The following is a 13773-nucleotide window of genomic DNA, read 5'->3' on the forward strand; positions in this document are numbered from 1 at the left end:
CTCACGCCTGTAATCCCACCACTTTGGGACACCAAGGTGGGCGGATCACAAGGTCAGGATATTGAGACAATTTTGGCCAACATGGTGAAACCCCATTTCTACTAAAATACAAAAAAATAGCTGGGCGTGGTGGCATGCTCCTGTAATCCCAGCTACTTGGGAGGCTGAGACAGGAGAATCGCTTGAACCCGGAATGTGGAGGTTGCAGTGAGCTGAGATCGCACCATTGCACTCCAGCCTAGGTGACAGAGGAAGACTCCGTCTCAAAAAACAACAATAATAACAACAACAAAAATATAAAAATTAGCCTGGTGTGGTGGTGGGCACCTGTAATCCCAGCTACTTGGGAGGCTGAGGCAGGAGAATTGCTTGAATCCAGGAGGTGGAGGCTGCAGTAAGCCAAGATTGTGCGACTCATTGCACTCCAGCCTGGGCTACAGAGTGAAACTCCATATCAAAAATAAAGAATATTTGTCTTACTTCCCCTTTCCAGGAAAATTTCTTGAAAAGACATTTTATCTCTACATTTTCTGCTTTCATGTGCATTTTCTCCTCCTACTCTTGATAATTTCAGCATCTTTTCCTCAGCATTCTATGTTCTTGGCTTCTTATCTCTCAGTTTATTTCTTAGTCTCCTTTGCTGACTTTACCAAAATATTCATTAGTAAATGTTATAGTTCATAGTTTTCTGTCTGAAATCTTCTCATTCCACTCTCTTACTAAATAATCATATTCACTCATAAAACTTGTTACACTTTATGTGCTAATGACTCCAAATCTGTATCCTCTTTCCAGACTTCTCTCTTGTTTCTTGCATATTGCTATATCTTTAGGCCTTACACAGTGTCTTTCACTTAGCAGGTGTTCAATAAATGTTTGTGACTGGCTGACTGACTAAATGAGTAAACTTTATAGTAATTCTTTGTGATTCTTCTTAACAGACCAAGATCAAATACTTTGTATCCCCAGGTCAAGCAAATAGTGGGTACTCAGTAAGTGCTTTATAAATGACTGATTGAATAAATAATGAATAAGCACCACAATAAAATAAAATTTCTTAGTAAGATGAATGAGTGAATTAAAAAAAACTTTGTGCTACTCATTATAGCCAGTCAAGACCAAAGACCTTGTTTATTCTCTTTGAAAATGTAACTGGGGGCCAGGCACCATGGCTTACGCCTGTAATCCCAGCACTTTGGGAGGCCAAGGTGGGTGGATCACAAGGTCAGGAGATTGAGACCATCCTGGCTAACACAGTGAAACCCCATCTCTACTAAAAATACAAAAAATTAGCCGGGCGTGGTGGCGGGTGTGGTGTAGTCCCAGCTACTCGGGAGGCTGAGGCAAGAGAATGGTGTGAACCTGGGAGGTGGAGATTGCAGTGAGCCGAGATCGTGCCACTGCACTCCAGCCTGGGCGACAGAGTGAGATTCTGTCTCAAAAAAATAAAAACAGAAAAAGAAAATGTCACTGGGTAGGCCGGGTGCGGTGGCTCACATCTGTAATCCCAGCACTTTGGGAGGCCAAGACAGGTGGATCACCTGAGGTCAGGAGTTCGAGACCATCCTGGCCAACATGGTGAAACCCCATATCTACTAAAAATACAAAAATAAGCCGGGCATGGTGGTGTGTGCCTGTAATCCCAGCTACTCAGGAGGCTGAGGTGGGAGAATTGCTTGAACCTGGGAGGCGGAGGTTGCAGTGAGCCAAGATCACACCATTGCAGTCCACTCTGGGCAACAAGAGTGAAACTCCATCTCAAAAAAAAAAAAGAAAAAAGAAAATGTAACTGATAACTGGATATTAATTATACTAAAACTTGGTTTAAGAAGACAGTAATTCATTAGCAGATAAAAGTTGCAGTTGTGTTTGGAATGTTGACTGCATACTCTGTGTGAACTATGATTAAATAAAAAATGTTAATCACCTACCAGATCTAGTATATACACAGTAGTCACAGACACAGACTCTGGATTGGGTCTGTTTGAGAAAGTATTCAAAACCTGCTGTAGGTATATGACTGAGGGCACAGTTTCCTCATTTGTGAAATGGGGAAATATAACTGTGCCTACTTCACAGGGAGGTTGTGAGGATTAAATGAGATAATGCTTGTAAAACACTTAGCCTAGGACCTGGCACAAAAACAATCATTTAATACTCACTTATTATTAATGCTATTCCATTTTGATCCAGCTGGTATAGGTGTTAACCATACTATAGATGAATAATTGCTAAACCTGGCTGCTTATCAGAATCACTTGAGATTTTTAAAATAAAGATTCCTGGGCCTTCCCCAGACTACTGAATCAGACTGGAAGTAATATATGTATTTTTTAAAGCTCCCCATGTGATTCTGAGCATCAGCCAGGTTTGGCAGTTATGTTGCAGAAGATAGACTTGTCTCTAGAAATCATCTGAGTATGGGCCGGGCGCGGTGGCTCACGCCTGTAATCCCAGCACTTTGGGAGGCCGAGGCGGGCGGATCACAAGGTCAGGAGATCGAGACCACGGTGAAACCCCGTCTCTACTAAAAATACAAAAAATTAGCCGGGCGCAGTGGCGGGCGCCTGTAGTCCCAGCTACTCAGGAGGCTGAGGCAGGAGAATGGCGTAAACCCAGGAGGCGGAGCTTGCAGTGAGCCGAGATCGCGCCACTGCACTCCAGCCTGGGTGACAGAGCGAGACTCCGTCTCAAAAAACAAAAACAAAAACAAAAAACAGAAATCATCTGAGTATGAGATATAATCAAGAAAAATATTTCTAGTGTGGAGAAAAAGGAGTCAAGAATGACATCTGTAGAAGCCAATTGTATATAACCTTTGGAATAAATGGTCATAGTTGTGCTGATTGCCAGAGAACAGACTGTAATGAAAGGAAAGCAGGCATAACTGAGCCATTTTCAAGGTCCCCAAATGGAAAGAGAAGCAGAGCAACTGAGCTGTTAAGAGCTGCCAAAATTAATTTAGAGAAGCCACGTAGGATGGGGAAACATGAAAAGAACTTCAGAAGAGAGCTGGTAGAAAAATAAAAATGAAGTTTTTGATATTGCAGGAAGAAAGATTAAGGGAAAATAAATGAAGTAGCTGGGGATGAACAAGAAGTACTATAGGGAAGTATCAGGAAAAAAGAACTTTTGCTGAGGAAAACAAATAAAGAACATAAAACTCAGGAGAGAGAAGAGGTCTCAGGAAGGACAGTAAACACATTTTAAGAGATTAACAGGGAAAAGGCCAAACAGAGCAAGGATAATTGGCCTATTATAGATGGACTCAAAAATCCCAAAGAAACAAGTACTACAAAAAGAGAGGGATAAGGTAAAGCCTAAAGGCAATGACAGTGATAACAAGGGGAAATAAATGAAGGCGCTCAAAAGAAACCTTGAAGAATAATTAAAATTGTGCAAATATGGATAATGTATAACTTAAGGTAGGAGAGTATGTAGTACAAAGAGTATGGGACATAAAATTCTAGGGGATCATTGAGCAAACATTTATTCAGTGTTTATTGTATCAGGAAGTTTATGTGCTATTACCTGTCTGGAATATATTTAGGAAAAAAGTGAAAGTATTCTGGAAGCATTATCAGTTCAACAGAGAATATATGTGGCAAAATGAAGATAATCTCTTTTTCTAGTCATGTAATAGTAAGAACTCAAATTAATTTCTCAACAGCGGGGACGTTTTGGCAGTCATTTAGAAGATAAGCAAATTCCTAATGACCACAAGGAAATTAAAACTGTGAGGAGAGAGCTGGCTGTGGTGGCCTGAGCCTGTTGTCACAGCTACTGGGTTCAAGTCCAGCCTGGGCAACACAGTGAGACTCCATCTCTAAAAAAATGAAAAAACAGTGAACTATGAGAAGGAATAGTTAGAAGGGAAGTTAAGCTTTCTTTTGAAGGTGAGGGGATGGTGGTAGAGATATTAAATGAAGGCTCTCAGAGGAAGGGTTAAAGCCAAAGGAGTTAAAGAGCTGGCCGGGTGTGGTGGCTCACGCCTGTAATCCCAGCACTTTGGGAGGCCAAGGCAGGCAAATCACAAGGTCAGGAGTTCAAGACCAGCCTGGCCAACATGGTGAAACCACATCTCTACTAAAAATACAAAAAATTAGCTGGGCGTTGTGGTGGGCACCTGTAATCCCAGCTACCCGGGAGGCTGAGGCAGAATCACTGGAACCCAGGAGGCGGAGGTTGCAGTGAGCTGAGATTGTACTACTGCGCTCCAGGCTGGGTGACAGAGTGAGACTCTTTCTCCAAAAAAAAAAAAAAAAAAAAAAAAAAAAAACTGAGCTAAAAGACCAGACTGGGCAACATGGCAAAACCCTAAATTTTGGTCTCTACCAAAAATACAAAAAATTAGCCAGGAGTGGTCATGTGTGCCTTTGGTCCCAGCTACTCGGGAGGCTAAGGTGGGAGGATCACATGAGCTTGGGAGGCAGAGGTTACAATGAACTGAGATTGCGAACTGAGATCTACCTTGGGTGACAGAGTGACCCAGATTGAATATATATATTCAACTATAGATTGAATTTCCCCACCTCCATTAACATTTTTTAAAAATGTATAAGAGGCTGGGCGCGGTGGCTCAAGCCTGTAATCCCAGCACTTTGGGAGGCCGAGACGGGCGGATCACGAGGTCAGGAGATCGAGACCATCCTGGCTAACACGGTGAAACCCCGTCTCTACTAAAAAATACAAAAAACTAGCCGGGCGAGGTGGCGGCGCCTATAGTCCCAGCTACTCGGGAGGCTGAGGCAGGAGAATGGCGTGAACCCGGGAGGCGGAGCTTGCAGTGAGCCGAGATCCGGCCACTGCACTCCAGCCTGGGCGACAGAGCGAGACTCTGTCTCAAAAAAAAAAAAAAAAAAAAAAAAAAGTATAAGAATACGAAAGACAGTTCAGGGAAGCTGAAGCCAGTCACAGCCTAATATTTAAGAATAGCATACCTCTAGCAATTTCAGAAGCAGATTTAAAGTGGAGTACCGAGAGCCTGGCATAGTATTATAAAAATTTATTTTAAAAAGTGAGACCCCCATCTGTACAAAAGGCAAAAAAAATTATCTGGGCATGGAAGCACATGCCTGTGGTCCCAGCTACTTAGGAGGCTTAGGTGGGAAGATCTTTTGGGCCTGAGAGATCAAGGTTGCAGTGAGCTGTCATCATGCCACACTGCACTGTAGCCTGGGCAATAGGGCAAGACCCTGTCTCAAAAAAAAGTGTTTTTTTAAATAAAAAAACAAATTATCGAAAGTGAATACAAAGGATGATGATGTTCTTTGGAAGGGCAACAAATACAAAAAGAGATTGGGTTCTGCAAATGAAGGAAGTGGGAAAGAAGGTAAAACACAGGCTAACTGGAAGTTATTAAGGAGCAGTTCTGAGTGAGCAACTGATCAAATATTGTAGTTGTTGGTGTCAGGTTTTTTTTTGCTGTCCCTGTAGCTTTCCCTCAATTATCTCATTCCCATGACCTGGATTACCATTTGAATGTGAATGGCTCTCTAGTCGTCACCGAGCTCCAGATGTCCAATTGCCTACTGAAGATCTCTTCCTGGATATGTCACAGATGCCTCAAAATCAATAGGTCCAAATCTGAAAAAATCATTTCCCCACTTCTGTCCCTGACCCCAAGTCTGTTCCTCTTCCTGTGTTTCCCTGTTGCAGAAAATTGTATTTTTACTCATCTATTCATCCCAATTAGAAATCTAAGCATCGGCCGGGCGCGGTGGCTCAAGCCTGTAATCCCAGCACTTTGGGAGGCCGAGGCGGGCGGATCACAAGGTCAGGAGATCGAGACCACAGTGAAACCCCGTCTCTACTAAAAATACAAAAAATTAGCCGGGCGCGGTGGCCGGCGCCTGTAGTCCCAGCTACTCAGGAGGCTGAGGCAGGAGAATGGCGGGAACCTGGGAGGCGGAGCTTGCAGTGAGCCGAGATCGCGCCACTGCACTCCAGCCTGGGCAACAGCGTGAGACTCCGTCTCAAAAAAAAAAAAAAAAAAAAAAAAAGAAATCTAAGCATCATACTTGATGTTTCTTCTTTTACCCCTGTATCTAATCAATCCACAAGACTATTTTTTCTTCCCCTTTAATATCTCACATGTATTTACCTCTCTTTTCTGATTCTATTAGTTTAGACCAGAAATTGAAAAGACTTTTTCTGTAAAAGTCCAGATAGTAAGTACTTTAGGCTTTGCAGGCCATATAGTCTGGGCCACAACCACTGTAGCTCAAAAGCAGCCATATACGATATGTAAACAAATTAGTGTGGCTGTTTTCCCATAAAACTTTATTTGTAGACACTGAAGTTTAAATTTCATATAATTCATGTATCATAAAATCTTCTTTTGATTTTTCCCCCAGCTATTTAAAACAAAACAAAACAAAAAATGTCACAATCATCCTTAGCTTCCTTCCCTACAAAAACAGGCTCACAGACCATAGTTTGCCCACCCCTGGCTTAGACCAACATTCTCACCTATAATATGGCAGTAGTCCTTGGTCTCCCTCCTTCTCATCTTGCCCACTGTGGTCTACTCTTCATGTTGCAGCCAGATTGACTTTTTAAAATTGCAAACTGGGGCTGGGTGTGTGTGGCTCATGCCCATAATCCCAGCACTTTGGGGGGCTGAGGCAGGTGGATCACCTGAGGTCAGGGGTTTGAGACCAGCCTGAGCAACATGGTGAAACCTTGTCTGTACTAAAAATACAAAAATTAGCTGCGAGTGGTGGTATGCGCCTGTAGTCCGAGCTACTTGGGAGGCTGAGGCAGGAGAACCACTTGAACCCAGGAGGTGGAGGTTGCAGTGAGCCAAGATTGGGCCACTGCGCTCCAGCCTGGGCGACGGACCGACACTCTGTCTCAAAAAAAAAAAAAAAAAAAAGGCTGGACGCGGTGGCTCACGCCTGTAATCCTAGCACTTTGGGAGGCCGAGGCAGGCAGATCATGAGGTCAGAAGATCGAGACCATCCTGGCTAACACGGTGAAACCCCGTCTCTACTAAAAATACAAAAAAAAAAATTAGCCAGGCGTGCTGGCGTTCACCTGTAGTCCCAGCTACTTGGGAGGCTGAGGCAGGAGAATGGCGTGAACCTGGGAGGCAGAGCTTGCAGTGAGCCGAGATCACGCCACTGGACTCCAGTCTGGGCACTCCAGTCTCCAGTCTGCACTCAGACAAAGCGAGACTCCATCTCAAAAAAAAAAAAAAAAAAATTGGAAATTACATTTTACTACCTTGCTTTAAAAGAACTTTAAAGGCCGGGCGCGGTGGCTCAAGCCTGTAATCCCAGCACTTTGGGAGGCCGAGGCGGGCGGATCACGAGGTCAGGAGATCGAGACCATCCTGGCTAACACGGTGAAACCCTGTCTCTACTAAAAATACAAAAAGAAATTAGCCGGGCGTGGTGGCGGGCGCCTGTAGTCCCAGCTACTCGGGAGGCTGAGGCAGGAGAATGGCGTGAACCCGGGAGGCGGAGCTTGCAGTGAGCCGAGATCGCGCCACTGCACTCCAGTCTGGGCGACAGAGCGAGACTCCATCTCAAAAAAAAAAAAAAAAAAAAAAGAACTTTAAAGATTGACCATAACTTACGGGATGAATCCATATTTCTTGGAAGACCCTTCATGATTGTGAATCTTGCTTACCTTTCTAGCCATATTTCTTACCAGTTCTCTCTAATTCTCTGTTCTAGCTACTGGGAATTGTTTATAGTTCCTAGAATGTTAAATGTTTTTCATATCTAAGTTTTGACACATGCCTTGAATGCCTTTCCTCCTTATCTTCTCCCTACTTATACCTGGTTCCTGCAGGACTCATTTCAGTCATCATCATCATCTCCAGAAGCCTTCTGTCACTCCATGAAGCCTGTATTAAATGCTTCTATTAAGTTCTCCCATCATGTTTGTAGAACCTAATGATAGCATTTATTTTACTGTATTGTGATTGCCTATTTACTTGACTCCCTTCCTAAATAATAAGCTCCTTGAGTGCATAGTGCTTGTCCATTGTTTTATCCTTAGTTTTCATTTTTATTTTTTTGAGATGGGGTCTTGCTCCATTGCCCAGACTGAAGTGCAGTGGCTTGATTATGGCTCACTGCACCCCTGACTTCTGGGCTCAAGTGATCCTCCCACCTCAGCCTCCCGAGTAGCTGGGACTATAGGAATATGCCAACATGCTTGGCTAATCTATTTATTTATTTTTTTTAGTAGAGATGAGATCTCACTGTATTTCCAGGCTGGTCTTGAATTCCTGAGTTTAAATGATCCTCCTGCCTCAGCCTCCAAAATGCTGGGATTATAGGCATGAACCACCACGCCTGGCCTCCCAGTTTCCTGTATGATACCCTATAGTAATGTGTGAGTAGGGTTTTTTTGGTTTGTTTATTTTTGTTGTTGTTGTTGTTTTTGAGACAGGGTCTTGCTCTGTCACCTAGGGTAGGAGTGCAGTGGTGCAGTCACAGCTCACTGCAGCCTCAACCTTTAGGGCTCAATCACTCCTCCCACCTCAGCCTCTCAAGTATCTGGGACTATAGGTATGCACCACCATGCCCGGCTAAGTTTTTGTATTTTTTGTAGAGAGGGGATTTTGCGATGTTGCCCAGAGTAGTCTCAAACTCCTGGGCTCAAGCGATCCTCCTGCCTTAGCCTCCCAAAGTGCTGGGATTACAAGCATGAGCTGCTGCCCCTGGCCATTTTTTTCACATTTTAAAAATTGATGTGTAATTCATGTACCATAAAATGTATCCTGTTCAAGTGTACAATTTAGTGGGTTTTAGTATATCTAAAATGTTGAGCAACTATCACCATGATCTAATTCCAGAACGTTTTCATCATCCCCAAAAGAAACCTTGTGCTCAATAAAAAGTCACTCCTTATTCCTTCCTGCCCCCAGCCCCTGGCTGCCACTAATCTACTTTCTTTCTCTATGGCTTTACCTATTCTGTACATTTCATATAAATGGAATCAGATAATATTTGAACTTTTGTGACTGTCTTTTTTCATTTAGCATATGTAATGTTTTCCAAGCTCATCCATATTATATCATGTACTAGTACTTTATTCCTTTTTTATTACTGAATATCAACATTTTATTGATTGATTGATTGATTGATTGAGATAGGGTCTTGCTTTGTCTCCCAGGCTGGAGTACACTGGTGCAATCCTGGCTTATTGCAGCCTCAACCTCCTGTGCTCAAGTGAGCCTCCTACCTCAGTCACCTAAGTAGCTAGGACTACAGGCATGCTCCACCATGCCTGGCTAATTTCATTTTTTATTTTCTTTAGTTTTTGTAGGTCTTACTATGTTGGCCAGGCTGATCTTGAACTGGCCTCAAGTGATCCTTTTTCTTTGGCCTGTCAAACTACTGAGATTCTAGGCATAAACCACTGTGTCCGGCCTAGCTCTATATTTTAAACTTAATTCTTCAAAGCACCCAGGACTCTGGGAAAAAAAGAGGGACCCCCTAGACTCCTTCTCTTGCTTCACCTAGAACATTTCTATTTTCATCTATTTATGGATAAACTTTCATTTTAAATTTGGAAGTCACGGGCTCTCAGATTGAAGAATACACTCTACCTGGGACTGAAAGATACTCCGTGGTCTTTTTACTCCATCCTTCTTTCCAACTCTTCTTTTCATATGCTCCAGTCAAACAGTATGTTGATGGAGTCTTCAGGTATGCCTCATGCTTTCTTGCCACTGTATCTTTTCTTATGTCATCTCCTCTATCTGAAATACCCCTTTCCCATCTGTTTAAATTTTTACCTAGCTTTCAATGCCTGATTCAGATATAATCCATTCCATGAAGTTTTCCCTGATCTCTGGATTCTTGTAGTAATTGTACTGCTTTAGATGGTGCCTTGTCTAATTCCTTGAGAGTGCTCTCATGTTTTCTTAGTTGTTTTATACTTTCCCATCCAGTGGCTTGACATGGGATGGTGGGGAAATGGGGTTTCGGGGTGACTGTAACAGACTGCATGGGCCAGGCATGGTGGCTCACTCCTGTAATCCCAGCACTTTGGGAGACCAAGGCAAGAGGATTGCTTGAGCCCAGTAGTTCAAGACCAGCCTGGGCAACATAGCAAGACCTCGTCTCTACTAAAAATAAAAAAATTAACCTGGCATGGTGGCAAATGCCTGTAGTCCCAGCTACTCAGGCGGCTGAGGTGGGAGGATCGCTTGAGCCCAGCAGATGGAGACTTCAGCGAGCTGTTTTGCCACTACACCACTGCACTCCAGCCTGGGCTACAGAGTGAGACCATGTCTCAAAAAAAAAAAAAAAAGAAAGAAAGAAAAGAAAGGCCGGGCGCGGTGGCTCAAGCCTGTAATCCCAGCACATTGGGAGGCCGAGATGGGCGGATCACGAGGTCAGGAGATCGAGACCATCCTGGCTAACACGGTGAAACCCCGTCTCTACTAAAAAAATACAAAAATTAGCCGGGCAAGGTGGCGGGCGCCTGTAGTCCCAGCTACTCAGGAGGCCGAGGCAGGAGAATGGCGTAAACCCAGGAGGCGGAGCTTGCAGTGAGCTGAGATCCAGCCACTGCACTCCAGCCTGGACGACAAAGCGAGACTCCATCTCAAAAAAAAAGAAAAGAAAAGAAAAGAAAAAAAAAAGGATAGCATGAGGGAAATCTTTAGGATGATGAAAGTGTTCTGTATCTTGATTGTGATGGTGGTTATACAATCTACACATATTTTAAAATGACATAGAACTATACATTCATATTGTACCAATGTCAGTTTCCTGGTTTTGATGTTGCACTGTAGTTATATAAGATGTACCCATTGTGAGAAATTATGTGAATTGTGTGGTTATCTGGGACATCTCTGTGCTATCTTTGCAATTGCCTGTGAATCTGTAATTAATTTTAAAATAAAAAGTTTAGGTTGGCCATGGTGGTTCATTCATGTAATCCCAGCACTTTGGGAGGCCAGCAGGAGAATCACTTGAGCCCAAGAGTTCAAGATCAGCCTGGGCAATATAGCAAGACCTCGTCTCTGCAAAAAAAAAGATATTTTTTAAAATTAGCTGGGTGTTATGATACATACCTGTAGTCTCAGCTCCTTGAGAGCCTGAGATAGGAGGATAGACTTGGGCCCTGGAGGTCAAGGCTGCAGTGAGCAGTGACTGCATCATTGCAGTCCCAGCTGCTTGGGTGGCTAAGGCAGGAGAATCTCTTGAACCTGGGAGGCGGAGGTTGCAGTGAGCTGAGATCGTACCACTGCACCACAGCCTGGGTGACAGAATGAGACTCAGTATAAAAAAAAATCGGCCGGGCGCGGTGGCTCAAGCCTGTAATCCCAGCACTTTGGGAGGCCGAGGCGGGTGGATCACGAGGTCAGGAGATCGAGACTATCCTGGCTAACATGGTGAAACCCCGTCTCTACTAAAAATACAAAAAACTAGCCGGGCGTGGTGGCGGGCGCCTGTAGTCTCAGCTACTTGGGAGGCTGAGGCGGGAGAATGGCGTGAACCCGGGAGGCGGAGCTTGCAGTGAGCCGAGATCACGCCACTGCACTCCAGCCTGGGAGACACAGCGAGACTCCGTCTCAAAAAAAAAAAAATAAATAAATAAATAAAATAAAAAAAATCGTTTTTCCATGGTACTACTGGTTAATGTGAATCTGCCTCTTGCCTTCCAAAGTAAAGTTACCTTGGGGTAGGCAAGAGAATCTGTTTGTAGTGGTATTTTAGTTACATTTTACAATTAGAACGAACTTGTCTAAAGCAGTAACTGAGACAGAGTGTTGGTTCCCTGTCTGTGAGGTCCTGGCTTATCCAAAGTCTTATTTTAATTTTTCAGTTGACCAGTAAGCCTTTGAGTCATGCTTTGGTATACTTTTAAGTTCTTAGTATTCTTATGTACTGGCGCCTAGAAGACAGTGACCATAGCTCTGAGTATTAGGAAAAAATCATTATGTGATATTCAGTTCAAACTTTAAAAACTTAAAGGTGTTACATTATCAATTGAAATGAATTTTCTTGATTTTCTTGTGCAAATTTAAAGTAAGCATTACAAGATCAGAATTTACTGCTGATTTTTTTGGAAGGAGGTGGAGTATAAATAAATAACCAGAGTTTTTCATTTGCATTTATGATCAAGCTCAAAGTGAATATGAAAAAAAAAAATGAGCAAAACTACATTTTTTTAGTAAAATGAAAACTTAATTTTTTTTCAGGTTAAACTGCAGAACAACATATCATATCAGATGGCAGACATACATCATTTAAAGGGTAAGAAACTTAATTACAGATTAAAGATAAACAAAGGTCACTAAATGCCTAAAATTGTGAAGAATTAAATAGTAAATTAGCCTAATGAAATACAGTTTTCTGAACAAACTCCTCTGATGGTAAAACATTTATCCTTTTGCCTTAAGATATAATAAATTATTTAACGATGCTTTATATGTGATAAATCCAAGTTAAAATTTGAGATCTGTATCTTAACCTTGTGCTATAGACAGGGTTATGCAATGAAATGTTTTTAAGAGAATACTAAAAAAAAATTGAGCTGTAGCTTCAGAAGCCTTCAAATTTCTTGGAAAAAGGTGAGAAGTGTTCCCTCTGTACTGTGTCCAATCTGCTAAATTAATTCATTCAGGTCTAGGAATGCTTTGGATAGAGCCTCCAGGCTTAATGTTTTAGATACCCTGGGAACAGAAAGAAACCTGGAAGGTAGATAAATATATAATAAATATAAAAATACACACACATATTTTTACTTGGATGAAGTGATAAAGAGGTACTACAGCTTTTACGGGAGGAAAAAAAAAAGCCCTGTAATCTGCTTCTGTTACTTCACGCCATCACTGTTGGCCTTTGAAGTTTGGGATTTGAGGAACAATCCTCATCTACCTCACACCCTTTGGTTATAATACTGCATTTTAAAACTTTGCATGCATTGTCTCTAGGTTTATGTGTGTGGGTAGCATATACTCTCTTGCTTCATAAATATCCTTTATTCTATTATCTTTTTGAGCCTCTTTAGATATACTTAGATAATCTATTTTTATTGTCCTCTCGAAGTAGCCAACCTTAGCTGGCTTTGTAATGTTGTAAAATTTTTCTCCTTACGTAGCACAATCAATAGGAAGTGTTTTTGTGTGTTGTAACCCTAAAATAAGTTGTTGATTTCCTATTATCCATTATTTAGAACAGCTTTGACTTTCTGTTAGAAATGCTTTCTGGGTGGTCACACTGGTTTTTGTTGCATCTGTGTCCATGTTCTCCTCTTTTTGACTCACCAAAATGTATTAGGATGACACAGAAGATGCCACAGTGTCATTGCTGCTTCTAACTTGCAATTTTTACAAATGCTTCCACTTGTCATCAAAGTATACTTCTTACTAAATGTTAAGAAATACTATTAGGGCTTATTAAAGCAGTAACTTAATGCTTATTAACTGCTTGTTACATAGATCAGTTGAATAAGAAGTCCTGTGGCTTCTGTTAGTATATTGTCAACAAAAATGACAACCTATATTACTGAGTAAAAATCTTTATTGTACCGTATGTGTTGGAGTAGATCTTGAGATATTTTGAAATTGTGTATGATACTCTTCAGCAGAGAAAAAAGTCTTGATTTGTATGTATAACTTTTGGTTTTGAAGCTTGGACTCTTAAAATTGAATTTAAATAATATGACTTTTGCAACTTGGAATGTTATCTACTGAAATAAACTTCTTGAAAACTTGCCTTTTATAGGCAAATTTTCTTTGAAATTAATATCTGCTATAATAGAAGTAATAGACACTAAGACACTTGAGATGGTTTA

General features: G+C 41.9%; 1 protein-coding gene across 11 annotated transcripts in view; it reads left to right on the plus strand.

Annotated features, from left to right (window-relative positions):
* Window positions 1-13773, plus strand: part of GOLM2 (golgi membrane protein 2) — a 128590-nt gene that overhangs the window by 24287 nt on the left and 90530 nt on the right. For all 11 annotated transcript variants that reach the window (XM_065547857.2, XM_005559396.5, XM_005559398.5 and 8 more), the window contains exon 2: window positions 12176-12230. In XM_065547857.2, the coding sequence (XP_065403929.1) occupies window positions 12176-12230 (55 nt within the window). The remainder of the gene's footprint in view (window positions 1-12175; window positions 12231-13773) is intronic.

This window comes from Macaca fascicularis, chromosome 7, assembly GCF_037993035.2.
Source record: "Macaca fascicularis isolate 582-1 chromosome 7, T2T-MFA8v1.1".
NCBI lineage: Eukaryota > Metazoa > Chordata > Mammalia > Primates > Cercopithecidae > Macaca > Macaca fascicularis.